The 24,654-nt window shown below is 48.2% G+C and overlaps 6 protein-coding genes, 1 long non-coding RNA gene and 1 other non-coding gene across 10 annotated transcripts; all 8 read right to left on the bottom strand.

Moving 5' to 3' along the window:
• Window positions 1-233: 233 nt before the first annotated feature.
• Window positions 234-5,807, bottom strand: LOC112886522 (histone-lysine N-methyltransferase, H3 lysine-9 specific SUVH1-like). Its single transcript, XM_025952442.1, has 3 exons — window positions 5,564-5,807; window positions 1,267-3,370; window positions 234-614 (listed from the first exon to the last, which is right to left on the bottom strand). The coding sequence occupies exon 2, from the start codon at window positions 3,349-3,351 to the stop codon at window positions 1,309-1,311; it is 2,043 nt and encodes a 680-aa protein (XP_025808227.1). The 5' UTR covers window positions 3,352-3,370; window positions 5,564-5,807; the 3' UTR covers window positions 234-614; window positions 1,267-1,308.
• Window positions 5,808-7,715: 1,908 nt separating this feature from the next.
• Window positions 7,716-10,386, bottom strand: LOC112887881. Its single transcript, XR_003227637.1, has 4 exons — window positions 10,238-10,386; window positions 9,614-9,700; window positions 8,364-8,466; window positions 7,716-8,230 (listed from the first exon to the last, which is right to left on the bottom strand). It is a non-coding gene; the product is annotated as an uncharacterized LOC112887881 (long non-coding RNA).
• Window positions 10,387-10,957: 571 nt separating this feature from the next.
• Window positions 10,958-12,247, bottom strand: LOC112887878. The gene is made up of 3 exons (XM_025954167.1): window positions 11,724-12,247; window positions 11,504-11,620; window positions 10,958-11,411 (listed from the first exon to the last, which is right to left on the bottom strand). Exons 1-3 carry the CDS (start codon window positions 12,051-12,053, stop codon window positions 11,334-11,336), a joined length of 525 nt encoding a protein of 174 aa, XP_025809952.1. The 5' UTR covers window positions 12,054-12,247; the 3' UTR covers window positions 10,958-11,333.
• A 147-nt stretch (window positions 12,248-12,394) lies between these two features.
• LOC112887880 (probable calcium-binding protein CML9) lies at window positions 12,395-13,933 on the bottom strand. Its single transcript, XM_025954168.1, has 2 exons — window positions 13,720-13,933; window positions 12,395-13,634 (listed from the first exon to the last, which is right to left on the bottom strand). The coding sequence occupies exons 1-2, from the start codon at window positions 13,793-13,795 to the stop codon at window positions 13,252-13,254; spliced, it is 459 nt and encodes a 152-aa protein (XP_025809953.1). The 5' UTR covers window positions 13,796-13,933; the 3' UTR covers window positions 12,395-13,251.
• Window positions 12,396-12,592, bottom strand: LOC112888217. The gene has a single exon (XR_003227758.1). It is a non-coding gene; the product is annotated as a U2 spliceosomal RNA (small nuclear RNA).
• An 880-nt stretch (window positions 13,934-14,813) lies between the features above and the next one.
• LOC112887877 (calmodulin) lies at window positions 14,814-17,193 on the bottom strand. The gene is made up of 2 exons (XM_025954166.1): window positions 17,012-17,193; window positions 14,814-15,456 (listed from the first exon to the last, which is right to left on the bottom strand). The coding sequence occupies exons 1-2, from the start codon at window positions 17,085-17,087 to the stop codon at window positions 15,083-15,085; spliced, it is 450 nt and encodes a 149-aa protein (XP_025809951.1). The 5' UTR covers window positions 17,088-17,193; the 3' UTR covers window positions 14,814-15,082.
• A 1,175-nt stretch (window positions 17,194-18,368) lies between these two features.
• Window positions 18,369-20,423, bottom strand: LOC112885271 (uncharacterized protein D806_0078-like). The gene is made up of 3 exons (XM_025950925.1): window positions 20,403-20,423; window positions 18,823-19,480; window positions 18,369-18,673 (listed from the first exon to the last, which is right to left on the bottom strand). Exons 1-3 carry the CDS (start codon window positions 20,421-20,423, stop codon window positions 18,609-18,611), a joined length of 744 nt encoding a protein of 247 aa, XP_025806710.1. The 3' UTR covers window positions 18,369-18,608.
• A 315-nt stretch (window positions 20,424-20,738) lies between these two features.
• LOC112887873 (SNF1-related protein kinase regulatory subunit beta-1-like) lies at window positions 20,739-24,013 on the bottom strand. 3 transcript variants are annotated; one of them, XM_025954159.1, is made up of 5 exons: window positions 23,660-24,003; window positions 23,523-23,581; window positions 21,680-21,864; window positions 21,425-21,587; window positions 20,739-21,259 (listed from the first exon to the last, which is right to left on the bottom strand). In XM_025954159.1, exons 1-5 carry the CDS (start codon window positions 23,706-23,708, stop codon window positions 20,942-20,944), a joined length of 774 nt encoding a protein of 257 aa, XP_025809944.1. In that variant the 5' UTR covers window positions 23,709-24,003; the 3' UTR covers window positions 20,739-20,941. The 3 variants fall into 3 exon arrangements, with proteins under 3 accessions (XP_025809944.1, XP_025809945.1, XP_025809943.1); XM_025954160.1 differs by having other exon boundaries at window positions 21,421-21,587; window positions 23,523-24,013; XM_025954158.1 differs by having other exon boundaries at window positions 23,523-24,005.
• Between the last annotated feature and the right edge of the window lie 641 nt (window positions 24,014-24,654).

The following is a 24,654-nucleotide window of genomic DNA, read 5'->3' as shown; positions in this document are numbered from 1 at the left end:
AACTAGAGAAGGGAGCCGAAACAGGACCGGTCAGCGCAACGCAACACAACAGCACCAGGACCTGGCCCCCTCCCGCAGCAGATTTCATTCGCCGGCGCCCACGACGGAACTGGCCAGTCTCACAGACCGACTCCTTTGTTCCTCCTCGAACATTCAGCACAAACCTGAACCCGACAGAAATCAAGCCACAACGCTGCGCGCGTTGTAACAAGACAAAACGGCAAGGGAGAACGAAATCGAGTCAAAAGCAACGTGATCCTAGACCAGATAACTTTACATGACTGAATCCAAGGAGTCACGGCTAACAGCCAGGCGTCCGGCGCAAACAGGCCTAAGGACTACTAAAGCAGGTGCGACTGGTAGACACGATTAGCAGCAGCAGCAGCAGCAATACATCAATCCATGCCCCTATGTATGAACATCAGAGCAAACCGCGGGGCAACGGGCACCATGCAGTGCGAGTGTGCGGCACATGACAAAGGAAATGGAAATTCTACGGTCCAACGATGATTTTCTGTCTTCACAGTTCGCATTCGCAAACGGCAGCATCTTCTGGTGCATCATCCTTGGGGCGCAACACCATATAGCTCAAACTTGGGTCTGGTAGAATTGATCTACAAAAGAAATAACAGTGAAACAGAAGATGTCAGGCAGATTTCACCCACCAACAAAGGATACAAGGCTAAAACCAAATCATAGTAGTCTAATGCTGGGCGAAGAACAGGTAATTTGTGCAGCATTTTACACTAAACAAAGAAAGGTGGGGAGCTTAAACTATCATCCCCCTACACGTGCAGCTCCAAAATTAACTTGCACAATGTAAATAAAATAAAATTAACTGGTACTGAGGGAAGATGAATGCTTGATTCTGATACATATAATGAGTCAGAAAACTAGGAATTTAGGGAGCAACACGTCACAAATAATCTGAATTTGTTGTGTATAGTGCAAGGCAGCTTTGTTCTGTGCACTAGATCAACATGAAAAATAAAAAGTTGTTCTTAGTTTACTCTACCTTGTACTCCTCAGCATGAAAACTAAAGAAAGATCCTGATACATGATAAATCAAAAGGTAAAGATATTGACAAATGTTACAGTTCGTAGAAAACTCTGTATTGTTTTAAAAAGGTGCTAAAAGCCTACAACACTCTTAGACTACATAATCATATTTGTCTTGACTGGTGTCCAGACTGAAGCCAGATTGCATGATCAGAAATATCCGTGTGTATGATGAAATAAATAAACCAATCTGTAAAAGAACCTTACCTAGCAGAATCTGATTAACCGCAACGAGTAAGTCTTGACAAATCAAAATAAACCCCGGCAGTTTGGTGATCCACACATGCAGTTCTTCGTTCTACGAGAACCTGAACCACTAGACTCAGCTCCAGCAACACCATAGTCATAAGTCAGCTCTGTCATGGGAGGAATATGCTTCAGTGCAAAGAACATTATATGTGGATGCCTGTCATCTCCATGGTCATATTGAACTGGTTGCCAGAAGACATTCGGTGAGCAACTGTGGTTCATGAAACGTGAGACATTTCCCATGTTCTTTGCATTTATCTTGATGGGCAGTGGCTCAAATTCATCTGCTGTTACGTACGTGCTATCCTCACCTATCAGTTCAGGCCCACAATTCCATTTTAAAGTCTTATCACCAGGACATACAGTCTGAAAAGTGTAATCATCTTCACTATCGTTGAGATTGACTTTGAGCTCATCAATGACCTCACCGGCATACTCACATATAAAAGCTCCAGCACGAACAGGGTCCCAGCAGCGAAGACCCCAGCCTCGGTTGGTGGTCCTGAAGACCTCAAAATGTAACCTGGCTCCCTTTTGGGTCACTCTGTTCCGGCAATTTGTAGAGCAGTTGCAAGAATCACCACATTCATAGATTATTGGTTTGCGGCATGCCAACAATCCTGATGAACTGTAAGGTAAATCGCCTCCATTATGTTGTCCACAAGCACAACTGGGATCACCAGGCAGGCAAACACTCTGGCATCCGCAGCCCTGCAACTTCTTCATAGAACTAAGGGGCCTCAAGTATTTGACCTGATTAGTATAGGTGAAATGTCCAGGTCCTTTATCATGGTCTACCTCATTGACAAGACAAACTGGCAACATTTCAGCCTTGGATGACAGATCGGCTAGTAGAACATTGCCTCTGGTAGCAGGATTAGATATCCATTTCTGAGTCATCTTCCATATTGCAGCTCCATCACGCTGTCCAGGTTCACGCAGCAGCTTGTACTTGAAGCAATTGATACCAGACTTTGTTCTCTCCTTCCAGGACTCATGAATCTTGTAGAGACCATCATATACGTAAATCTTCCCAGTTAGGCAAAATGGATCCTTGAAGCCCCGTACAACCCTTATCTCATTCTTCCTGTGCAAACTCCTCTCAAGAGCTAGGTTACCCCTCTCAAGCTTCTGATCATGCCTCTCCTCAGTATTCCTACTATTTCCCCCTTGACCACTGTACACCAGCACATCTGTGTCATCATCCTCATTCTCATAACCGCCTGCAGAGACGATACATATCGCTACAGAATCCTCATCATTTCCAAACTTAGTAGTCATGTAATCAATGCCTCCCATACTAGGTGCATGCAACCCAATGATACACAGCTCCATCCTGAAATAGAAAATATCCCCTATCTCAACTCCAGGGACAGTTCCTACCCTCTTACCCGAATTGGCCCTGATGTTACTGGCCATCATGATGGCGCCAGCCTTCAGGTCTGCACGTCTGCTAGCATCCTGTGTTTCATCCATCTGCAGATGTCTTCGCCGGAGTGCCTCAAAGGTCATGTGAACTGATTCCACAATCTCCCTTTGATCGGATGTAGATGGCAGAAAGGCAAGCTCCTTGCCAGCAATGAAATTCTTGTACGTGGGCTTAGGGCGCTTGAACTTACCATTTGAGCCATCTGCACCAGATGCACCAGAACCAGGAGGACGGCCTCTCCTAGCCTTCCGTTCAGATGAAAAAGTTTGGTTACCCAAGTAAGGCTCATCATCACCATCAACTGACATGCTTGATCTCGTCTTGTATGCAGAGATAGGGGTGGCATCGATGGGGCCGTTGGCACTGGTGCCGGCATAAGAAACTCCATTTGCAGTGGCACTGAAAGTAGCAAACGATCCAAAGGCAGGAAGGTTCCCTGCACCAAACCCTGTTGGGAATTGGCCAACCGGAGTGACACAGACCAATGGTGGTGTACTTGACTGATTAACATTGACTCCCATGGGCGCAGGGAACATGGGAGCCAAAGACCTTAATGGCTTGGCATCTAGGAGCTCCTGATTAGGATCAGGTATGAAATTTGAGGCCCTGTACATCTCAGATGTATGAAAATTCCTGCCAAAGAAAGAAAAATATTAGTGCAGTATTAGAAAATGAAACTCCTTAAGAGCATTGCATTAGCAAAATAAATCCTTGAGCTGCATCCCAGAAAAAAAATGCAAGCAGCTGTAATCAGCACATGAACTTCATGCGCTATTTGACAGTCTGGCATACTTCTGTCACCCTACAAGTCACTTTGCATAGTTTTTCTGAACAAATTGTGTTGGCAAAGTACTGTTAAAAGAAATATTCACCAAACAAAAGACTTCACAATTCTATTATAATGGTAGCTTTTTTGTTTTTTCGAGGGCCAATTACTACAGTAGTTTTTCTTATATCATAAGTCACCCATTGACTGTCACAAACTCTATGTAACACAAATTTATTAGCCATTATGAGCACATAATCGACGACCATGCCAAAACCAAATTCGTACAAGCAAGCCTCAGGCCCTTGTCACCTTGTGCTATTCAATATGAAGCATCGTGAATCCACCATCCAAACCAAATGGTTGACCACCGTGAATTTGCCAATGATTGCAACACATAAGGGGAGGGGCAAGGAGATTCAGAACAGAGTAGTAGTGAATTGGATACATTTATGGACTGTGGTCTGGTCTTCGACAGGCAACAGGGTGTCAATGGTGTCAAGGAAGTTGGCTGGTGATCAGCTATGAAGTTGGAAAAAGGTTTATGAAGTGGGAGATAGAATGGCAGCAGCAGTGTATTGGCAAAATAGCTTGTACTAAACAGAACAATCATTTGGATGGTTTCACTGCAAAGTTTCACCAGGGATTCTAACTTGCAGAATTCAATTGGGGCGAGGAGCATCCCTCTTGTTATGCTTTTACTAATCACATTTCATACAGCAAGCTGAGAAGGTTCAGCGCACAGGTACCTTCATAAACACATAGGGTCTAACATGCATCAAGGCGCCAATCACCAGCGCAATCTCGCGGGACCTTATAGCAATGGTGTTTAAAGAAAGGACCTTTTGAACTACCCCTAGTGCCACCGAGGCTCCCCCCCCCCCCACCCCACCCCCCAATCGAGAGCAACCCATATCAAAATGGGGGAGAAATACCCCAACCTAAGGAATCACAACCCTAGCGAACCTACACTGAAACAGTATGCCTGCCCCCCAAAACATCAAGGCTAGTTTCGATGAATCACACCCCTAGTGGATTGGAGGGGTTTTGAAGGGGAATGAACTAATTTCTCCCTCAATCCCCCACAGTCCCCTCCAATACACATGGAGAATGGCCAAACAAGCCCAGCTATTCAGCAAAGCCTAGGAGACGACCCCGACAACTTAACCCCCTAAATCTGCCCCAATCGCGGAGCCAACAGGAACGCAGCAGTCAAATGGACCCCCGATTTTTTCCGCAAAATTAACGACACCCGCACCACGGTGTACTGATCTCCCGCACGGGGGGGGGACCAAAACCAAATCATGGATGGATGACGCATCAATTAGCTCGCGTGGCGACATGCAGCGAGCAGATCAGCAGCTAAAACAAGGGAAAATTGGTTGTGTAGCATCGAAAGATCACGACTTCCGTAAAATACCACCAAAAGCGTTTGCCCCTGTAAAATACCATTGAAAGATGCAAACGTTAGCTAAAAATAGCTCCATTACATTTTGTTCACTGAAATATTTCTTTTGTCTCCTTTCAGCACAGAACATGAACGTGAAATGACTTATACACCCCTGGTATTGAATCACCAACAAAACTCGTCCCCAGCCGCCTGCCTCCCTCCCGCACCCGCACCCGCACCCGCGCCGCAGCCCGCCCCCCTCCCGCACCGCCGCCCCTCCCTGCACCCGCACCCGCACCCGGCGCCGTCACCCGCCCTTCTCCCCGCTCCTGGCGTCGCCGCTCGCCCCCTCCCGCACCGGTGATGCCGCCCCTTCCTGCACCCGCGCCGCCACCCTTCCCCGCACCAAGCGCCGCCGCCCTCCTCCCGCACCGACGACGCCGCCCGTGGCCCCTCCCTGCACGCATCAGGGCGGGCCCCAAGGGGCGCGCGCGGGCGTCCCCGGGCGGGGTGCCCTCCAGGCCGGCGCCCTCCCCGACGGACCGACGGGGTGAACAGAGACAGAGAGAGATCCGGATTCGATTGCTCAGCAGCCGCGGCGACGAAATGCTCCCCCCAAAAACACCGCGGACGCCTGGAGCAATCCGCCCGGCAGGCTAGGGTTACTCACCAGCAAGAGGAGAGGTGGATCCAGGCCCGGATTGGTCTCCGCTCCACCCGGCAGAGGTCGGGAAAGAGGAGCGAGGGCTCGGCGGAGAGCGAGAGTCGGGGAGACACCGCACGGGAGGAAACACGAAAACCTCCTCACTCGTGGGGCATTCACTGTCCACAGCCGAAATCAGTGGCAATTTGTAAAAAGAAAATTATGAACTTTGCAATTTGCAATTGAGGGTTCCCTTCACGAGGGCACAAAGCCGTCCGGCTCAAGTATAAAAACCGCACTCGTTCAGCCGGTTTAGTTCATCAAAATGAAAACCGCCAACTTCCATAGTCTAGCTAAACAAAGGGCGGCGACTTGCGAGGAACGGTGGCCCGTGTGTTCTCATGGATCGAAGCACATAGGCAATTTTGTAATCTCGCATACGTGACTAGAGAAAATAGAAAGAAAACTACCATATGAATAATGGATTTATAAAATTTGGAGAGTTATGTTCTTGCACAAAGGTAAAAAAACTAAAGGCAATTTTGAAAATTTCCAAAAAAATATATCCTTTTTAGCAATATTTATCATCGATCGATTTAACACTACCTATCCATCGGGCAAAATTTAGAAACTGGCAATTTAGGTTAAAATAAAGATTCGGGGGTTTACATGTGCCAGCGCTGGTAGTGGGAACACCAGAAGGGTGCAGGATCGACGTTAGGTTGGATGGCAAGGCGGCGAAGTGGGCGTTCGTCTTGATTGTGGACGACGCATGTTGGATGAAATTGCTGGAGAGGAACAGGAGCATCGCACGCCATTAGGGCTAGTGAGAGAGATGTTGCGGGGTCGTCAACTCCAGTGGTGCCTTCCATGGTAGCGGCATCGCCCGATCGAGTGCCGGTGGCAGCCGAGGTAGGGGAGCCGGGATCCATCGGCATCGGGTAGAAGATGTGTGAAGCTGCGGGCGGAGGTGCTTGAAGATGCGCTGTGCTGGCACAAGAGATGGTGGACGCAAGGTAGTGTAACGGCGGCGCGTATCATGAAAAATATTGGAGGGTAGTGTGGCCAAGTAGGGAAGGATAGGGTTAGGGTTAAGAAAGTTATATACGAAGGCAGGATCAATCCGAAGCATTGGATTGAAATCATGTGTTAGGAAAGATTGCTTAAACAGGGAAGGTTAGGCGAACAAGTGTAAATTGTTAAGCTGAGATGTCACAACATTAATTCTAACTTAGGACGTACTCCATAGATGTTAGACCAATTTCAGTAGAACCTCTAAATAGTCTCTATCTTAAATTTGGAAGGTGGAATAAAAAAATTACACTCCAGCAGATCCTCTACTAAAAGCCCCATTTTGGAAGGCTTTCAAATCTCTTCGTCCACTCTCTGTTCGTGAGGGATTTTTAGTAAGCCTCTATACATATGGATCCCACCTTTTAGATTAAAATAAAAGGGTGAGATTTACATGTCACTGCTGAAGTTGAGGTTAAAAATATAACAAAAAAAATATAGAAAGCCCTTACTTTACTTTACTTTAAAAGTAAAAAGTAGATATTCGATTGAGGCTCACTGTTAGAGATGCTCTTAGGCTGCTAGCCCTAGTGTCATTACACAAAAGCCTTCGGTCTCGTGCTACATTGCCCATTGAGAATGCAAGCTACAGGACATCTATATATTTGTAATGACAAGGTGATAGAAAAAGAGGTGGACTCCAGCGTGATCAAGCGGTCAAAACCCCAATCGGTGTCCTCGGTCAGATATACAACCACCACGCACAATCAAGCAAGCCACACTGCTGAGCTGTAGCACGCCGCTATGCACCAGCACCATGTAGAGATCGCCATGGTATATCGTATCGGTGTCCTTGGCTGTGAATGCGAACACCAAAAGGGCGCCGCTCGCGTGACATCAAGCCACCATTTGGTGCTTCGCGCGCATACCGGGGCTAGCGAAAGCTTTGGCTCGCGCGGGGCTTCGGCCGTGTCCTTCCGCTCGGGGCGCGGGCGGAAACGCTGCTGTTGCCATGGCCCGTGCACGACCACCAACGGTCCTGGTGTCGAAAGTGACAGCGAGTCGGTGGCACTGGCCGCGGCAGGTTCGCCCGGCCGTCCGTACAATCAGACACCAGACTGCAGGCCTCCTCCAATTCCAATGGTACGACCTCTAAGCACTGCAACTCTTCTAATAATCTGATTCTTAGAACATAACTTATAATATGTTATAAATGACTATACGTCATTTCCACATAATCTTGAAGTACGTACGAGATTGTCTCTTTATCAATTGATCAAATGATAGCTCTTCTCCCTCCTATTAAAATATGAGAAAATATTATATAAGCAGCTTATATTCAACCTCAGCCACTGGAGTAGGCCTCATGGCGCGTCAAACTGCCGGCAGGAGCGCCACTCACCTGAACCCCAAAGGCAAAAGAGCACGAGGCAGCCGTGTTCTGAGCCACTTCTGCGTCCATGAAATGAAACTGACGAACTCGTCCTGTCGGTCAGGAGACTGTATGGCGTACTATTTTTGTTTTCGATACTTGCAGCATTGTATGGTACTACAATGGTCTATGGTGTCGACGATTCCTTGCAAACAACACACGTCTAAAAGTTTCTGTCGCGGGCTTGCCGCCATCTCCTCCAGCGCCGCCTGCGCAGCTGCTTTCATCTGCTTCGGAAGGTCTGCCGGGACCTGTATGTCAGGCGAGCAAGAAGTTCACAAGACAAGACAAAGAGAGGAGCCCTGAAGAATCGCCAAAACAGAATCAAGGGTACGGTGGAGCCTGGAGGGAGCTCTTGCTCCTCAACGCTACTCCGATCATTACCTTCTGGGCTTCTGGCGCTGACGGTTTGATTTCATCACACTTCACACACCCGCTCCAGCTCTCAAAAGCTTTGTCCATGGCTTCGTCATGTACACCTTAGATTCTGGAAGGAAGGAAAGGTTCAAGAGCAAGTGAGCAACAGAGTTGTAGAGAAATCTCTCTGGGCTGGAATTTCATAACAGGACAGCCACTGGCACCACCACCTTGATACGACAAGCCTACATCACTAGAATCTGTGCCAAGATAAAACTACAGTTATTCTAATCGTACTAGGCTGCTAGCCTATTGTATTCTGCTGCCAATTGACCTCTCTTTCCAAAACCCCGAAGCCCCTAGCAAACTAACAAATGAACCTAAGAAAATGGTTGTATAGATGCAACCACATCATGTGAAATCTGTTCGTCGTCCTACGAACTACAGCCTCAGGCCAAAGCTTGTGTCGTGGCACTGCTCCATAAGTAACAGCAAATTATTACTGTCATGGATACAGAAAAGAGGTCGTTCCTTACTTAGTATTTAATAACATCCAAAAGGAAAAAAGCTTTTAAATAGAACTGTAGATTATAATCATCAAAATGAAAAACTAAGTCTATTCTGATATGTGCTAATCCCAAATCCCAACACAAGAATATGAGCACCCATTCACATTTGAGTGTTTGACATGGACTGCTACTCATTAAAACAAGCATATGCACTAATGATAGCTGTAGAGGGGTCATTGATGCATAATCATACATAGAAGAGCGGAGTGCAAGAACAAACACCCTAAAGTCATATACTTCAAACTATTAAGATGGTATTTATGCGATAATCTAATTTAGTGCAATATTATACAAACGTGCTACTAAATGTGTCCTAGTGAGAAAAAAGAAAGAAAGGAAGCTGGGCAAGAATCAGAAAACAAATAGCCAAATAATCTAAATTGAAATGACCGACCACGTTTTAGCAGCTTATTTCCCTTTCCACAGTGCAGCTCCAAAACATTTTAGTCAAATAACAAATGTGCAGGTCATGAAACGAGCACTGCGCATGTCTAATAGACATTACATACAATATATACTCTTACAATCAAACAAAGTTGCGAATGCAAGTGAAAATGCAAATCAGCTCATCACATAAGCTGGTAAGCCCAGCCACTACCATAAGGCCTATATTCTTATAAACTAGACAGTATGCCTTTGACTCCTTTCTCAATCCAAGTAAATGAAAATAAAATGAAGGCAATCTCAAGTATTATGGTAAGAACTCACATAAAACAGCCTGAAGACTGGATCATGTAGAGCTGTGGCCCATCCCAGATAACCTCCAAGAGCAACTCACAACCAAAAGGCCTGATCCTGATTCAAATTGCAACAAACATGTTAAGTAGATGTATTATCAAAGCACACTACTAGGTCGTTGACTAATTTTATTTTAAGAAATCCTTATTAAGTCACCAGTAAAGTGTACACAGCTAGCTACACGATCAGCCAACTCCTTTACAGGAATGGGTTCTCCATACAGCGTTACTGCTTTAGAGTACAATTCTGAGAAAGCAGTAGTATATAATCAAGATTTAATATTTTTCCACTTTTAATAATTGGCGGCCTCTGACTTTACTAGTTTGCTCTTGATACTATCTGCTCATCAGCTGCTAAACCAGCAAAAGCCTAAAAGTCGAGGACAAGAACTCTCAAAGTACATAAATTTGTTAAAAAAATACTGATCATACGAAAGTATCACTATATACAATGCAAGAGGATTCAAGTTCTCAATTCCAAAGGTAAGTGCAATTTTACCACGCGTATGTTCTTATTGTCAGAGCTCAATGACCATAGGACTGCTTACTCCTATGAGAAAAGAAAGAAAGAAAGAACAATGAAAAACATAATTACCAGGCCAGAGTTTTGGTGAACCAAGTGAATTCTCCATTGGACCCCTTCGGAATCATCTTTGATGTTACCAGCTTCTCTACACCCTATAGGTGAACAAAAACATAACAGGTTATCAGTTATCACATAAAACAAGCACCTAAAGAAAAAACTCCGACCAAGGATCAGTTATCCAGCAATGACCACCCACCAGAACGATCACATCTTTGCATTTGATCCAACAATAGTCCTACAAACAGAATCAAACAAAGAGCAGAGTCTAAACATAAAATTACAGAACAATGCAAAAAAAAAAAGGAAAGGAAGCTTGTGAGGACTGAGTTCCAAACGTGCTGTTGTCAACACTCGACAACCTTGCCAGCGTATTCAACCTGGAAGACATGGCCATCCGGAGAGAATGTGGTGACAGACTACAGACAGATCGTAAATATGCTACTCATTGTCAAACTGCTTCCATCTCTCTAAATTGCTTATATACCTTCATCTTCAAGACATCATCACTGGACACAATTTCCCAGCCACTGCTACAACCACTACTGCAACACACTAACATTGAAGGCGATGCAAAACCCTTAATGTCAAACGAGGGGACAAGAGGTAGTTTTCAGCTAGTTTCTTTGGTCCCAAATGTGACCGGCTTTGAACTTGGAATTTGCCAGTGTATTGGTATTTTTCCAGTTAGGCAGAAGTCAGAACTTGAGATTTCAAACTTCAGTCAAAATGTGACAACTCCACTATCGCAGTTGCTCAATAACAACAAATTAAATATACAGGGATATAGCATCTTTGACATCAAAATAAAAAGCAGTTCTAGTGATGGTGGGGTAATGCTAGAAGCAAGAAGCATTCTGTTCAAGTGCAAAACACATGACATTTTAAACCAAGGAAACAAATATTTTCCGTTCATATGATGACACTCAAGACCTTATTCCACGCATATAGAAAAACCCTCTTTAATCTGCACATATTCTTTTTTTTTTCTTCCGCCGCAAATTGATCAGCTCTCTTCAGTTCTAGAATACAAATACATTACATCAGCCGACGCTAAGTATGCCGTCGATGTTGTGCTTGTTCTTCTGCACCGGCAAATGAATTGAAGTCACAGAAATCCATCTCTGCGGTCTTGCTCCTCGGCATCCTTGTTCGCCGTCTGCACAGCCTTGAACCACAGAAATCCCTGAAAACATTACAAAGCAACTCTTCAGTCAGTCAGCAACAACCAGGCGCCGCAATAGGAGGCACGGTGCCGGTGCGTATGTCGATACGTACGGAGGTCGGGATGCCGGTGAAGACGAAGAAGCCCAGGAGCGGCGCGTACAGGGCGCTGTCGGAGCCGACGATCCCGAACACCGGCCGCTGGTTCGTGTACTCGAAGATGGAGCCGATCTGTGGAGCGATTTCGTCACAAAAGATGCCGAGCCAGGCTTCGGTGAGTGACGAGTGCATCGCGTGCAGGAAAAAGAAAAGGAGGAGTCTCCAAGAAACGCACGGCGGCGATGGCGGTGACCGCGGACGCGAGCAGGTATGCGTAGAACGGCACCTGCCCGGCTTCCTGCCCCTGCACGGCCCCGCCCTTGCGCTCCCAGGGCGGCGGCTCTTCAGCACCGGGCTTGGCCCACGCGGGGACCTGCTCCTCTGCCTCCCCCGGTGGCTTGCCAGCGGCGGCCAAGACCGTCAGCCTTCGGCGCCGACATCGTCCGGCGATTCGCCCCCCAAGGAGCGAGCGGCCGAGATGGTGGTTCACAGACGTCGGCCTCAGACCGAGGTGATCTGAGCTGCTGCACAGGGAGGCGGAGACGGCCACCGCCGCGACCGCCATGGAGACGAGGTGATCTGAGCTGCTGCACAGGGAGGCGGATACGGCTCTCGCGCTCGGCGGGGTGTACCGGTGCGAGCGGTGGTGCTGGATGGCGAGCGCAGTCAGCGGAGGGGATTCCCGTGGATAGGTGGACTAGTTAGTGGTCGGCGACGCGGCGTCGTGAGAGGATAGGACGAGGCTGACGTGGCGTGGGCTGGAACAAGTCTGCGTGCGAAGCGATTGCTGGGCCTTCCCCACGAGTCCATCAGGCCCAACGAACAAAGCTCCAAACTAAAGTATACATGAATAGCAGACGATTATGAGATCCGTTCAAAAAATCCAAAAAATTTCATTTACATTTGGTTGGGGTGCGCCAGGCCCTGCCAGCAGTGCAACGGCTGGGCGACGCTCGAGGGCCCCAGTGGCAAGCCACTATGGTGGACCCTCCCCCACAAAAAATAAATTTAATATCAAAGTGGGCGCATGGCCCACGTATCAGATATTAAACTGATAAGAACAGATACTACACTTGATCTTAGCCAAAAGGCCGAGAAAGGTATGCTTTGAAACGCTGCATAGGGCCTCGTTATGTAGCGAGTCGACGCCACGGCTCTGCTTGGCTGGGCGAGGTGGGACTAAACAGCTGCAGCGGCAGCCCGCGCATGCTCTGTGCTCTGGCGTATGTAATGGGCTTCGGCCCAACATCGATGCAATCACGATCCGCCCAGCTCCCCTGAAATTTTCCGGGCCCACGTAAACCACGACCCGCTCTCTCTCTGTCGCTCGACGGACGCGTTCCGCTTCACGGCCGCGCTGGCTGGGCTCCACCCGCTCTCTCTTCGTCTTGGATCATCGGCTGCCTCCGCGGCGGCGCGCTGATGGAGCAGAAGTTCATCCAGCAGCACACGGTAACGGAGCCCTCTTGCCTCTTGGAGGACGCTGGACTTGTAGAACGCCATGTCCTGAAGTGAATGGATCCTGCGAGCTGTGATCGCGTTCGTGTCGTGCCTAGTGCCTTGATCGTCGATTGACACCAAGATAACCCGGAAGAAATGGTAATCGCCAGTGCAAACTGGTACCGTACACCCAGAATACATTGACACCGAGTCACAGTCACTGACGCAAGTTAAGACAAGATACTGAATCTTGATCCAGAAGGCCACGTCCGATCGATCGATAGCTCATGGCCGCCGCCGCCCGCCGGCGACGGACCACCGGGTCATTTCTTGTCCCTGAGCAGCACCTTGACGTACTCCTTGTACTCGACGCGGCCCTCGCCGCGGGGGTCGGCCTCGCGGAGCATCGCGTCGGCCTCCTCCTCCGTGAGCCGGTCGCCGTGGCTCACCATCACCTGCCGCAGCTGCTCCGCGGGGATGGACCCGCTGCGGGCGTCGTCGAACACGTCGAAGCACTCCGCGAGGCGCTCCGCCGACTGCCTGGCGCCCATCTTGCGCGCCGCCACGGCCAGGAACGCCGCGAGGTCGATGGCGGCGGCGCCCGCGGGGACGCCCGCGTCCTCCAGGAAGCGCCGCGCCTCGGCCTCGTCCACGTTCTGGCCCAGCGAGCGCAGCGCCGTCACGAGCTCGCCCGTGGCGATGCGACCTGCAGGGGGCGGTTGGGAAGGAGACGGAGAAAAGATCAGTTCTTGTGCGTGGCGCGGGCGTGATGGGTGCTGTGGTGTCCTTGCCGTCCTCGTCGGCGTCGAACAGGTCGAAGATCTCCTTGCACTCGTCGGCCTGCTCCGGCGTCAGCTTCTCCGCCATGCTCGCCCGAGCTGCTCGCTCTCCCAGCACCCCAGCCGCCTCTTCTTGCGGTGGATGCTAACTGTTTTTTCTCGAGGAAGAAGTGCAGAGTTTTCTATGGTTCGATTTCGACAGGTCAAAAGGGAAAGCCAAACCATCTCCAATCTCCGATCTGGCAAACCACCTTTTCTCGGTCAGGAAATAGCCAAACTTGATCGATTCAGTGGCGGCACCTAGTAATCACAAAAGCGACGTTTCATCCACCCCTGGCATGATCGAATCTGGCCATCTGGGTGCATGTAAAGATAGGCCATGCCGCCATGATCCTCACCTAACCATCACGATTAGCAGCAACCGATCGAGATCCGGCAGCTGACACGAGCAGTATTAAAAGAGGTCTGCCAGAATCAGAGAAGCCAGAAGAGGGGGGCAGAGGTGAAGATGAACCATGACAGGATTATTAGGAGCAGCTGGAATCAAATGTTAACAATTCCTATTTTTCCACACCCTGATTGTTCTTCCCCCGTACCAACTCGTACTGCAGCCATACAAACAGTGGTGATGAAAATTGTCGTTTCAGAACCAACTTGTTTCAACAGCCTGGAACCACACCTAATTGGTTCCTCCTGTTCATGATTCGTTCATGAATGATTAGCGTGCACGTGTGAAGATGAACTCAGAGATCACAGCTTTGCTGTCGCGAGCGCTTTCTCGAACGATGCATTATCGAAGGAATCGCCGGACTTCCGTTTCCATCCTAGTCCGATGTCTCCAGGCCTCCACACTTCGCAAATCATATGGCAGCTGCAGTGCTCGAGTGAGTCTGGACTCCGGACTCTGGACTGGTATACAAGATTTTGGCAAGACCAAGACCTCAACACCAGAAAGGCCGAAATAAACACTTCCTCAATCCAGATTTGTCCATGGCCTCTTAGACGCAAGAGTATGACCAACCAAAAAACAGCATCACCCTCTCATAACATGGACACAAAACTAACATTACCAGAAATGCAGATCGATTGAAAATGAAAGATAGGACTTGCGCAAAAAAAATATACCCACGAAAATATGAACTTCAACAAATCCTAAAGCCCCAACAGGCGCAATAATGCAAGATAACATCACAATCAAAAGAAACAGGTATCTGATGTCGCGTTTCCATGACTACACCACCTAACCCGACCACTACTCAACATTACCACCTGCATGATATTGATACGTACTCATCAACGGGACATGACAAAGTACAGCTTGTGAGTCTGATAGTTCGGTTTGCTTGGGACAGACTTATTTATGGGGGACCGCTCCTCACTTGGCCATCATAACCTTAACAAACTCCTCATAGTTGATCTGGCCATCACCGTCCACATCAGCCTCGCGGATCATCTCGTCGACTTCCTCATCGGTCAGCTTCTCACCAAGGTTGGTCATGACGTGGCGGAGCTCAGCAGCCGAGATGAAACCGTTCTGGTCCTTGTCGAAGACGCGGAAAGCCTCCTTGAGCTCCTCCTCAGAGTCAGTGTCCTTCATCTTCCTTGCCATCAGGTTCAGGAACTCTGGGAAGTCGATGGTCCCGTTGCCATCAGCATCAACCTCGTTGATCATGTCCTGCAGCTCTGCTTCAGTAGGGTTCTGGCCAAGGGAGCGCATCACAGTTCCAAGCTCCTTGGTAGTGATGCAACCTGCCGAAGCAAAAAGAAATCAAACTTAAGATTAGTATTAGAAAACAAGCAATCTTCTCATAAAGGGTTTATAAAGTCATAGAAGTCCTAGCTTGTTCAATTTGAAGCCAAATACTACATAGCTGTTAAGGCTATTTTTAGCTCACATTATTATAACAATACAGAGCACATAATAATGACATGATCACTTTCAGCATGCCAAGGACTTCCATTCATCCATCGAATTACAATAAACTTACTGTAGCAGGAAAGAATTGACAAACAAGCATCGCTTGAAAGAAAAGCCACCTAAAGGAGCAAAGTATTGCATCACCTCAGAAGGATGGAAGTTATGTCAAACAAGTAACATGACAGGAGATAGTAAAATGCCAGTCGCTTTCAGAAAATATCAATGATGTTGGTCATCAACATCTCAATACAAACAGTCAAGTTATGGATTTATCACAGAACAATATAAATAGTGGAATTAAGAGTATAGCTGACCATAATCCAGGTAATGAACACATTAATGCAGTGACTGGTTTTAATTCTAGTCCCATAATCAGTTTACTGCCACTTTAATAAAGAACCATGCTTCACAGCTATTGATTTGCATAATCAAACCCAGCTCTAGCGTGAAAGTCAAAATATGTATTCAACAGAACAACAGAGGACATTTCGAAATGAGCAACAATGCGAAGTGTGATAAAGAGTGCCCTACTACTATGCCTGGTCCAAGACTACACAATAAACATTTTATGACCAACTTGTTGGCTCATAAACAGGCAGGACAAATATGCTACAAGACTATCATGTATGATAGCAAATATTTATAAAACTTTTTCTTCCAAGCTAAAACAACCACTGCTCAACATCGTACTAGCATACTACCATACTACATAGATTCACACCTTAATTTCTAGGCATAGCTCAAAGCCAACACCCTTTCTTCAAAATCATAAGCATACAGTCTCCATGATCAAATCCAACTACCCTTTCCCTAAGATATCCCCGGTACTTGATGCATAGATCATGCAACCATATGTTCATACTGTGCTAATAACCTGTCCCACAAAGTTAGATGCTCGGATCATACTATGTTCACTGTCCATTACTCCATTCTACATGAATGCTTCTCTAGACATTAGAATTCCAATCCTATCTCCGAAACTAAACGATTCACGATTCCCAAATTGTTCTCCCCTCGATAGCACCGCAAAATCATAACCATTTTCATTGTTCTCCCGCCTTGCGAGCAAAATCCTAGATCATAAACAGCTGGTAGCTGGGAATGAACACGTCACTAGATGGCTCAAATCTCTGGGCGCAAACAACGCGCGCAACCCACGCCCGAACGGCAAAACACCAGCGAATTACTTCACAGACCACCAAACCCTAGGCACCACGTCACGCGGCCGGCCGGATCCGGAGCCGTACCCCCGACGGCTCCGACATAATCCCTATAATTCGGGCCGGATCGGGCGGGGCTGAAAGCTCGATCCCGATCCGGCCGCCAGAGATCGGGGGACCTAGCGGGGCAGAGGGAGGAGGGGAGGGGGGCAGGTGAGGCGGGTACCGTCGCCGTCCTTGTCGAAGAGGCTGAACGCCTCCTTGAACTCCGCGATCTGCTCGTCGGTGAGCTGGTCCGCCATGGGGGAGGGCTGCGGCGAGGGCACGCGACGCGGAAGGAGAGGAGAGGGGGAGGGGTGCTCGTGCTCGCGTCACTGTTGGTTGGCCTGCGCGGATGGGGGACGGGGTGGCCGGTCCGCGGGCCGGTTTTATAGGCAGCGGTGAGGCGATGGGAGGATTCCAAGTTCTAACCGTGGTTTTTGTATCCGGTTCGCCACCCCTTTTTCCTTTTTTTGCCCTTTCTTTGGTTATTAGGCGGTGCGTGTCGTGTATTAGGGAAGACAAATCTACAGGAAAGACTAAGATTTAAAGTTGCCTTGACAATCCGTGTGTGATAGTGGGCATATACATGGCAATAAGTGAGAAAATAAAAAAAATACATATGAAAACTAAGCAATTACGCATTTTCCATGAAGAGGAAAAAACTCAGCATGTACCAACGACGTTCTTTATGCTAAAAAATCCACCTTTTTATTTCATTCTTTCTCTAGTCGATTCCTTTTTCACAAAAGTAGTTTATAGATATATGGTAGTAGTATTTATTCAACATGGTGCTGCCTAAGTTTTGAGCGATACACGTGCATGCGAGAGGAACTTCTCAATTTGTGGTTTTTGAAGCTGTGTCATGACATGCATTGCTCGGATCCCCAACTCCTCCTCACCTAATTCTTTAGGAGTATTTTATTTCTTCTTCTTGTGATCTAGTAGTAGCTACAAAAAATAGTGCCAGCTAGGCAGGCAGCTTCATTCCCTCTGCCAGGTCCATGCTTTTTTCTCGACTCTACCATCATCGTCCGCTTGCTGGTGCGTCCGTGACGTGATGCGGCATCTTTAGCCTTCCAACGCGCGTCCTCGCATCGCGTCGCCGTGTTTCCGTGACCGCGCACGCAAAGACCAATGAGCCGGACGTGTCCTTGTGCAGCTGGTGTACACTTACTTGAGCACCTGACACTTGTAGTGTTGTATGCCGCGACGCAGATCGTCGCTGGCTGCGCAACAAACAAAAGGTCGTCGCGTGGAAAAATTACTCGCTACGACGCCACTGGATCGGATCGTCGTGCTTGCAATCGCTCCTGGGCTTCCCTTTTTTGGTTCGCTCCAAGCCCAGCAAGGAGGGCGTCTTCGGTGGGCTGGCTGATTGGCGGCACCGTTGTAGTCCCAACGAAAAAGGCCCATGGGCAGCGACGCGCGGATGGAGGCGGCGGCGCGCCACCCCACTCTGCCGGTGCCGGGGAAGAGAGGAGGCGGCGGCGGCACTGCCAAACGCTGTCCCTAGGATGACTGTCAGAACACGATACTGTCGGTATTGGATATCTGGGCGGGAGTAATTACCATATGCAGTTATACATGGTCAAAGTCAAACTAAGCAAAAGCAGGAAACTGAGCTGTTTACATGACTGCACTCTGCACTAACATGACTCAACCATCTAACTTAATACTACTCTCCACGAGGACTTCAACTTCTAAACTATCCTGATAGGCTAATACCATCTTGAAACTAAGAAGACAAACTAGCCTGAGTAGCATCGACAGACAACCGCCATCTACGGTGACACTGGAGGAGGCGTGGCAGGCGGGGTGGGCGGCAACATCGGCGGCACCTGGTTCGCTGCCAGATCAAATACACACATGATCATCAGGTCAACCGATCGACAGATCTCCATGCAAGGAGAGTCATAAAATCTGTTGAAAATAACAATGCAGGATATATATTGTAGTAACTTGCAGTTTTTTTTTTGTAAAGCTGTAGTAGCTTACAGTTGCACAAGAAGAGCGTTTGGATCGGCAGCACGGCGCCGCAGGCAAGCGGGAGGACGGCCATGCGGAGAGGGTCGACGGGCCTGGGCAGGAACCGGTTCATGCCGCCGTTCGTGCCGTGGCAGAGGCAGATGGGCGCGTCCCGGACGACGGCCCTGAGCCCGTCGCAGCACTCCCCGGGGGGAGTCGCCACGGCGGTGGCGTTGGTGAGGTAGTCCGTGCACGGCGCCACGGCCGCCAGCGACGTCATGCACTCCGCCGGCGGCGGCGGGGCGTGCGAGGCACCGGCCGGCAGCAGGCCGCCCAGGGCGCCGCCCTGCAGCGGCGGGAGCAGCGGCTGGATGATGCCGATGATGCCGCCAGCGGCGGGAAGAGCAAGCCCAGGATGGCGGGCAGCAGCCCCGGGGGGAGCTGGACGCCGGCGGGGAGGCCGGGCGGGGTCGGCGCGCTGCCGCCAGCTGCTTGGGCGGCCACCTTCTCTGCCTCGTGGCTCGCGGCCGCCGGCTTCAACCCGTGCTGGGCTTGGACCCTCGCCGCTGCCGAGGGCTGCAGCGCCGCCGACGCCACGGCGAAAGCGAGGAACAGCGCGATGATCTTGGGCGACGCCATCGCTGAAGAGATGGAATTGGAGGTCTTGGAAGTAGGAGCTAGGAGGATGCTATGGCGTATGGCGCTTTGCCTGATTCTTGTGGATGGAGACGTGGGTTCGGCCTTCTCTTCAATTTATAGTGCTGGCGGCGTCGAGATAAAGCATTCAAACGTTCCTGTATTAATATTGGACCTGCACGACCGACGAAGCCTGCTTGCAGTCCTGCTGATCTGAAGCACGTAAATCTGCAACTTGTTTTCCGGATAAAGTTTGACGCGATACAGATGGTGCCAGCCAGATGAAGTAGCGCTGTTTGAGCTAATCGCAACTACGGTGAATGCATAGGACTCTGGAGTCCTGAACCGCAAAGTAAATTTCTGACCAAGTAGGTGCTACTTGCTAGACACTCCAAGTTCAGACATTGTTACCATTTGTAGCCTTGTAGGAGACCGACGTTTCTCAAGTTCAGAGTCCATTGCTCAATGTAAAAAGTTGTTACCGTCGATATCTGAAATTTGAAGCTTTGCTGTCATGAGATATGGCTCCTTTTATTGGATCATCCTGGATACTTAGTTCTGCCTTGTACAAAGATTGGGTTTTACACCACTCCTATCCAGTAAAAAAACATGTGCTTATCATGTTGTGTGTATCAGAATGGTCTCTACGGCTTAAAGTTTCAAATGATTATCCCGGATTTAAAACATGGTGCCTATCGGGCTATCGGCTGCGCTGGGCCTGGATGACATGGGCTTGGAAATTTTGTCTTGGAAAGCTAGGGCCAGACCTAGCCCAGCCCGACAAACGTTAGTCGTAATTCCTGAAGCATGGAAGACCCGAAAATTCTTTCTTTCTTTCTTTTTTGCAAACATACTACAGTATCTTGGAGATCCGACACAGCTACTGACAAGGAGCAGCTCTTTGATCGCCACTGTCACCGTCGAGCCTTTTTGACAAATCCAGGCAGCTTGTGATCACACAACGTTATCTTTACCTTTGTTTGTATGGTGGCCATCGACGTCAAACGTCGACCATTTCCTTTCAATGTCCTTGTTATCTTATCTACGTCTCCAGCAAATCGACACATCAGCTTTATCCAGGCGATACAACCGAGTTGCTAACTGATTTGCTGGTCTCACCATCTGCTTTCTTTCGTTATCTCTACAGCACAGAACAAAGACCAGATATCTGCACAATTCAATGCACGAGTCCAACAATTTTCAGACCACATAACTTTTCACAGCTGCAGGAAGCGATATCTGCACAATTCAATGCACGAGTCCAACAAATTTCAGACCAGATAATTTTTCACAGCCGCAAGAAGCGCCCATGGAGGAAAGTTCATTTCAGACTAATAATTTTCATTTTCTCGAACAGCACGGGCGACGAAACCGGTTTATTACTTTCAGAAGCATAAAAAAAAAGAACAGCTAGGGGCTCCTGCAGTTCCCTTCTGTACAATACAACCATGTCAGCAACACTCTAATTATTCACTTCCATCAGTCCCTAGCCAGCACTCCTCCTTCAGCTGTATCACCTCCTCAGCGGTTTGTAGAGCACAAAGCTCACATACTTGGATTCGAACCGGTGAGTGACTCCAAGGGCGAGCAGCGACTGCGATCCCCACCCTTTCTCGATGAACAGATGGTTGAGGACGACATGCTGTGGCTTTGGAGCTTGATCATCGGTGTTATCGGTATCACCAAGGACAGACATGAGAAGCTGGGGAGGGAGGGTGGGTGGCTCCTTGGCGAATTCCTCGTCTCCCGGATATTGCAGGTCGTAGCTGTGCTCTGGTGACGGAGGTGCCTCGAATTCTGCTACGCTGTCGAGACTTTCTGGAACATAATCCTGTTCAATTCAAAGATGTTTTTTCAGATGAAATGGGAAACAAAGTTATATTATGGAGCACCTTTAGATGGCTTAGAGCAAAATACCCCCAGTAATTTGCTTGCTTTGCTGTTTAGGTTCTCACAGGTTTGAATGATGAAACAGAAATATAGTATCCTTACTGACATGGACATCGAGGAGGTTGGCCAGTTGTCCTCTCTCATCAGTAACACAAGGTTTCTCAGGGATGTATCTCAATTCCCCGTCCACAATCATCCGGTAATGATATATTCCAGACGGCAGAACCAGTAAGATGGTGTGATCTTTGCCAGACCTCTCTAATGCTCTCCTGAGATTAACATGCCGAGTTTATGAGTTTACTCCTGAATCTGGGGTGTAAATAAGGTTTCTGAAGACACAAATTCTGATTTTATCATATACCTCGATGTCCAGTTATCCCATGATCCTTCCAGAAACACCTCATTTCCTCCTTGACTCCATGTAATCAGAGTTGGAATCCCCTTCTCCTGGGAGTGGTTGGTGGTGGATTCATCTGTTCCATTTATCGGTGAATGGTTGAAAACAGGAGAAAATTCAGTAGGTCTCTGAAATGGCGTCACTGGAACCTGCAAGGTACAGTTACCTGTCAGTTGAAGCAGGACAGGCAGCAATGCCAATAAATGCAATTTTTCCCAGCTGCAAATGAGTCTAGCAATATTGAAATATGCTTAGAGGAAATACTCCTACAATAAAAGGATTTTAGAGCAATCCGTGCATATATCTCCCAGTATTACAGGAGTCTGATAGGATTAGCAATTCCCTTCAGAAAAGTGAAGGGTTAACAATGTAAATAACCTTACATAAATTTAAATGGAAATTGCGAGAAGAAAGTCAAGTGGATAACCATGTCAAGCGTATGGTTATGTCTCTGTACATTGGTGTGGTAATACTCGACATTGTAATAAGATGAGTCTGGTGAAGAATTCATAGGTCAATGGGAGGCTTATATACTACTAGTAATAAGATGACTTCAAAGTAAGTATAACACAAGTGGCAGTTATTAGGACTATGAACTGTTACATTTTTTTTGGATCAAATTGCCCAAACATCTGCTTTATGACACATCTTTGACGTCGAGACAAACAAATACTTCAATAAAAAACTTCATCCAACTAGCCATACTAGCTTAATGCTCCAAGCGGCAGCCATCTGTGGCCCATGTAAATTGCAGGTAAGGGGATAATCAAACGATGCAGTAAAATACTTCAATGTGCAGTTGCAGGTCTAACTAATGGTCACATTTAAGCAGCCTCCAATAAAGTACTGTACTTGTGTTGAATCACATGATTCCTTTCGAGAACTGTTCTGATTGTGAATCACATTTCTAGATCATGGCGCCTAACATCTCCCTCCTTCTATGGGGACCATCCATGAACCAAGAGCAAGCAATCTGTTCTACAATGTACATCGAAGACTGGCGACCCGCAGTATGCATTCAAAGATACCACATGCACTCAAACCAAGACCAGGCTGTAACAATTTTGTCACAATGTGGTGTGCAGTGATCGAGGACGAAAAATGAAACAATCAAAAACATTTGCATCATCTAGTCACTTGTGCCCCCACAACTACATATCTAACAGAAGGATTAAATAAGTATATGTGTGGGCCAACTTATCCACTACACCCAACCCAATCCAAGATTCAGAACTACCAAATCCGTTTGCAGAATCCAGGTGCAGCCAAATCCCTCCTCTATCATCTTTTTGTTGCACTGCCTATCTCTTTATCTTTCTTTTTTTCGATCTTTTTTTTTGCTTTTGCATGGTGCACTGTTATCCTGAACAAGAATCCATTCTTTGAGAACATCACAAAGATCTACAAGTTGCAGTCTTGCGACAGATCTGCAAGTTACATCCAGGTATACGCATCGCTCCTACAGCCGAAAGCCCGAAACAAATTTAATTCAATGTTGGATTAAAAAGAAAAAGAAAGCACACAGGTTATTCACCAACAAAAAAAAAAGCAACTTCCACAGCGAGCAAAACTGAATTTGTCCGCGAAGCAGGAGCAGAAAACAACCAAGCAGCAATATTCCTCTTCGAAATTGCTAATCTGCAAGACCCTAGGATTACCACAATCCGCACGAATTACCAACAAAAAGAGGCAATGGAACAATTCCATCACGCGAAAGTGTCAAGAACATCAGAAGAGGAGTTTCTTTTTTTCCTCTCCAATCATTCCTTCCTTTTGGGGTAACAATAAATCATCATCAGTTCATCACCTGCGGCGCGAAGAGGTAGGGCACGGGCGGTGGTTGCTCCAGCATCACCGCGTCCGGCGGCGACAACGGCGGCGGCCTCGCCGCGGCGACCCCTGCGGAGCTGCTACCGCCGCCGTTGCGCGCCGCCAGCTCCGGCGACGACGCCATGTGGCCGTTCTCCCCTTCCTTGGCGCTCGCGTTCCCCATGCCCGCCAGGATTGCCGCGGCAGCCGCAGCTACTCTCCCACTCCCGCCTCCACCAGTCAAATCCTCTAGGCGAGTGGCAGTACTACGCCCACCTCCCTCTTGAAACCGCCGCTCTAATTAAGCAAGTGTTATTGCGAAGCAAGCAACTAGGCGGAGGAGCGTGGGACTACGGCACTGTGCGAGAATGCCACGGGGTTTGGGTTAATTTACGCCGGCGAGCCACCGGGCGCCCCCGGAGCCCGCGGAGCTGACACAGATGGCGCGCGCAACCACCGGTCGGCTCGCCGGAGGCGGAGGGGGACGAGATATAACGTGGCGGGTCACGTGGCCCGCACGCTGCCTCACGCGGGTTTTAATGGAGCTATCCCCGCGAGTTTTCTCTGCCGTCGGATCAGATGGGTCGGGCCGTCTCGGCCGTTCAGGTGCGGTCCGTGCATACATGCGTCGTGGACGCGTGTGGGGGCAAATTACCGCGGTGTCCCCGGCAGTCTGATTTTGGATTAGGCCGGATTATATTCTGGTTTGTCGTTGGGTGGGTTTTGAATCAGGTGGTATAAGAAGTCAACATTTTGGACTGTTTTTTCTAAAAGGATATGTTCTTGGATAGGGACCAAGAAAACCTGTTTGATATGGTTTGGGATGCTTTGTATCTCAAGGCTGGTGCACAGATGTTATGTACACTGCGTCTAAAAGGAAGCATGCTTATAAAAACTACGTTTGTTGTATAAATAAGGCAGTAGGATTTTGAAAACTGTGATTGTTTAAAATACTGAGGTTAACTTGACATGAACCATAGCAGTAATAACCGAACAAGGACAACGATGTAGAGAACTATTTGATATCTTGCTTTGCTAGGTGCAGAATTATTAGCAGTACGATCATCTTCTCTACATTCACAAGTGACACAATCGTACCTTTAATGAGTATTATCTAATATGGTATTTCA

The sequence above is a fragment of the Panicum hallii genome, chromosome 3 (genome assembly GCF_002211085.1).
Source record: "Panicum hallii strain FIL2 chromosome 3, PHallii_v3.1, whole genome shotgun sequence".
NCBI lineage: Eukaryota > Viridiplantae > Streptophyta > Magnoliopsida > Poales > Poaceae > Panicum > Panicum hallii.
Note: the sequence above shows the minus strand (reverse complement) of the source record. Positions and strands in the feature narration are given on the sequence as shown.

Bases quoted from the DNA above. Each gene is read 5' to 3' on its own strand.
- LOC112887878 (XM_025954167.1), bottom strand. From the start codon at position 12,053: ATGGCGGTCGCGGCGGTGGCCGTCTCCGCCTCCCTGTGCAGCAGCTCA. The intron at 11,621-11,723 runs GTGCGTTTCTTG...ATCGCTCCACAG, and splicing joins CGGTCACCGCCATCGCCGCC to ATCGGCTCCATCTTCGAGTA. The intron at 11,412-11,503 runs GTACGTATCGAC...TAATGTTTTCAG, and splicing joins TCACCGGCATCCCGACCTCC to GGATTTCTGTGGTTCAAGGC.
- LOC112887873 (XM_025954158.1), bottom strand. From the start codon at position 23,708: ATGGGGAACGCGAGCGCCAAGGAAGGGGAGAACGGCCACATGGCGTCG. The intron at 21,588-21,679 runs GTATATGATAAA...TGTTAATCTCAG, and splicing joins TGGGATAACTGGACATCGAG to GAGAGCATTAGAGAGGTCTG. The intron at 21,260-21,424 runs GTCAGTAAGGAT...TGAATTGAACAG, and splicing joins CCAACCTCCTCGATGTCCAT to GATTATGTTCCAGAAAGTCT.
- LOC112886522 (XM_025952442.1), bottom strand. From the start codon at position 3,351: ATGTACAGGGCCTCAAATTTCATACCTGATCCTAATCAGGAGCTCCTA.
- LOC112887877 (XM_025954166.1), bottom strand. From the start codon at position 17,087: ATGGCGGACCAGCTCACCGACGAGCAGATCGCGGAGTTCAAGGAGGCG. The intron at 15,457-17,011 runs GTACCCGCCTCA...TTGCTTCGGCAG, and splicing joins CTTCGACAAGGACGGCGACG to GTTGCATCACTACCAAGGAG.
- LOC112885271 (XM_025950925.1), bottom strand. From the start codon at position 20,423: ATGGCCACCATACAAACAAAG. The intron at 19,481-20,402 runs GTAAAGATAACG...CATACGCCATAG, and splicing joins TGGCCACCATACAAACAAAG to CATCCTCCTAGCTCCTACTT. The intron at 18,674-18,822 runs GTAAGCTACTAC...TTGATCTGGCAG, and splicing joins AACGCTCTTCTTGTGCAACT to CGAACCAGGTGCCGCCGATG.
- LOC112887880 (XM_025954168.1), bottom strand. From the start codon at position 13,795: ATGGCGGAGAAGCTGACGCCGGAGCAGGCCGACGAGTGCAAGGAGATC. The intron at 13,635-13,719 runs GCAAGGACACCA...CGCCCCCTGCAG, and splicing joins GTTCGACGCCGACGAGGACG to GTCGCATCGCCACGGGCGAG.